This window comes from Chiloscyllium plagiosum, chromosome 37 (genome assembly GCF_004010195.1).
Source record: "Chiloscyllium plagiosum isolate BGI_BamShark_2017 chromosome 37, ASM401019v2, whole genome shotgun sequence".
In the NCBI taxonomy this organism is placed as follows: Eukaryota; Metazoa; Chordata; class Chondrichthyes; order Orectolobiformes; family Hemiscylliidae; genus Chiloscyllium; species Chiloscyllium plagiosum.
The window spans coordinates 19482125-19484004 of NC_057746.1; the positions used below are offsets into that span (position 1 = coordinate 19482125).

A 1880-nucleotide genomic window follows, 5' to 3' on the forward strand; every position below is an offset into this window, starting at 1 on the left:
GTCCACAGCTCGTGTTGCCACCTCCGGCCATCTGTGCGTAGGTGGCAGCCCCTCGTCTTGGGCAGGCCGTGTACATGTGGCCCGCCTCTCCGCACAGATTACAGTTCTTGGCCTCACTAACATCTTGTACAACCTCAATATGACATCCCAACTCCTGTACTCAGTTGCCTAAGCAAAGAAGGTAAGTGTGCTAAATGCCTTCTTGACCGCCCTGTCTATATGTGACACAAACTTCCAGGAATTGTGTACCTGAACCCCTGGCTCTCTCTGTTCTACAACACCATCCAGAGCCCTCTCATTGTATAATCCTCTCTGTTCTACAACACCATCCAGAGCCCTCTCATTGTATAATCCTGCCCTTGTTTGTTTTACCAAAATACAGTACCTTAATTTATGCAAATTAAACTCAATCTGCCACTCCTCAGCCTATAGACCCAATTGATCAAGATCTCTTTGTAATCTTAGGTAACCTTCTTCACTGACCACTGTAATAACTAATTTTGGTGTCATCTGCAAGCTTACTAACCATGCCTCTTGTATCCTCATCTCAAAACCGTTTGTATTAATGACAAACAAAAGTGGACCCAGTACCGATCCCTGTGAAACACCACCTCCAGTCCGATAAAGAACACCTCCACCGTCACTCTGTCTCCTACCATAAAGCTAATGTCTTCCTTTTGTATTGTAAGAATCTGTAACTTTCCAATAGAGATGTCTAGATGATTGCAGAATATGTTGCTGGGCTCGGTTCTTCGAGAAGTCAGTGGTGGATGAGTGCGTTGAAGCCAACAAGGTCCTCTCTCTCTCTTTCTCCAGGTTCACCTGTGTGAAGTGGACAGCCCTCAGGATTTGGAGAGCCTGGGTTTCCCCCTCAGCATCCGCAAAGGGCACCCCCTCATGGTAGCAGTGAAAATGCTGCGCTCGGACGCCACAAAGAATGCCAGGTTCCTCACTCCCCTCCTCTGTGTACCACACCAGGCTTGGTTCAGCTCTCCTCTAGCTATTAAAGTCCTCTGTCCTTTTTAGATTTCACGGCTGGGTTTGGGTCCCCTCCCAGTGGATTTTTTTCTTAGTTCACAGGACATGGGGTTCTCTGGATAGGCCCAGTATTTATTGCCCCTCTCTAATGGCCGAGAGGGCAGTTAAGAGTCAACCACATTGCTGTGGGTCTGGAGTCACATGTAGGCCGGACCAGGTAAGGATGGCAGATTTGCTTCCCTGAAGGGCATCAGTGAACCAGATGGAGTTTTCCAACAGTCGGCCATGGTCATCATTAGACACTGAATTCCAGATTTTTATTGAATTCAAATTCCACCATCTGCACTGACGGGATTTGAACCGGGGTCCCCAGAACATTAGCTGGATATCCAGAATAATAGTCTGGCGATAATCCCACCAGGCCATCGCAGCAGCGATTCCACACAGGGATATCCTTTCCAAACATGAGCCAGTACAGGCATTATGGGCCCAATGGCCTCTTTATGTGATAATTATCGAAAATGTTGTCTTCCGTGAGTCCCTTGGAGCACTCAAACCTGTTTTGCCACTGAATGAGATCATGGCTGGTCTGAGACCCCGCTCCCTGTGGCGTCATACAGCACAAGAGCAGACCCTTCAGTCCGACCAGCCCACGCCGAACCCAATCCCAGATTAAACTAGTCCCAGCTGCCTGCTCCTGGCCCACATCCCTCCACACCTTTCCTGTTCACGTACTTATCCAAATGTCTCTTGTACATTGTAGCTGTACCTGCATCCACCACTTCCTCTGGAAGTTCACTCCACACGTGAACCACCCTCTGTCCTTTGCCCCTCGTGTCTTTTTATAAATCTCTCCCCCCTCACCTTAAAAATGTGCCCCGTACTCTTGAAATCCCCCATCC

At 48.6% G+C, this 1880-nt stretch overlaps 1 protein-coding gene across 2 annotated transcripts in view; it reads left to right on the top strand.

Annotated features, from left to right (window-relative positions):
* The window catches only part of LOC122541334 (discoidin domain-containing receptor 2-like), a 55593-nt gene extending 54552 nt beyond the window's left edge, over positions 1-1041 (top strand). For both annotated transcript variants that reach the window (XM_043678009.1, XM_043678010.1), the window contains one exon: positions 817-1041. In XM_043678009.1, the coding sequence (XP_043533944.1) occupies positions 817-1026 (210 nt within the window). In that variant the 3' untranslated portion in view covers positions 1027-1041. The remainder of the gene's footprint in view (positions 1-816) is intronic.
* The last annotated feature ends 839 nt before the right edge of the window (positions 1042-1880 follow it).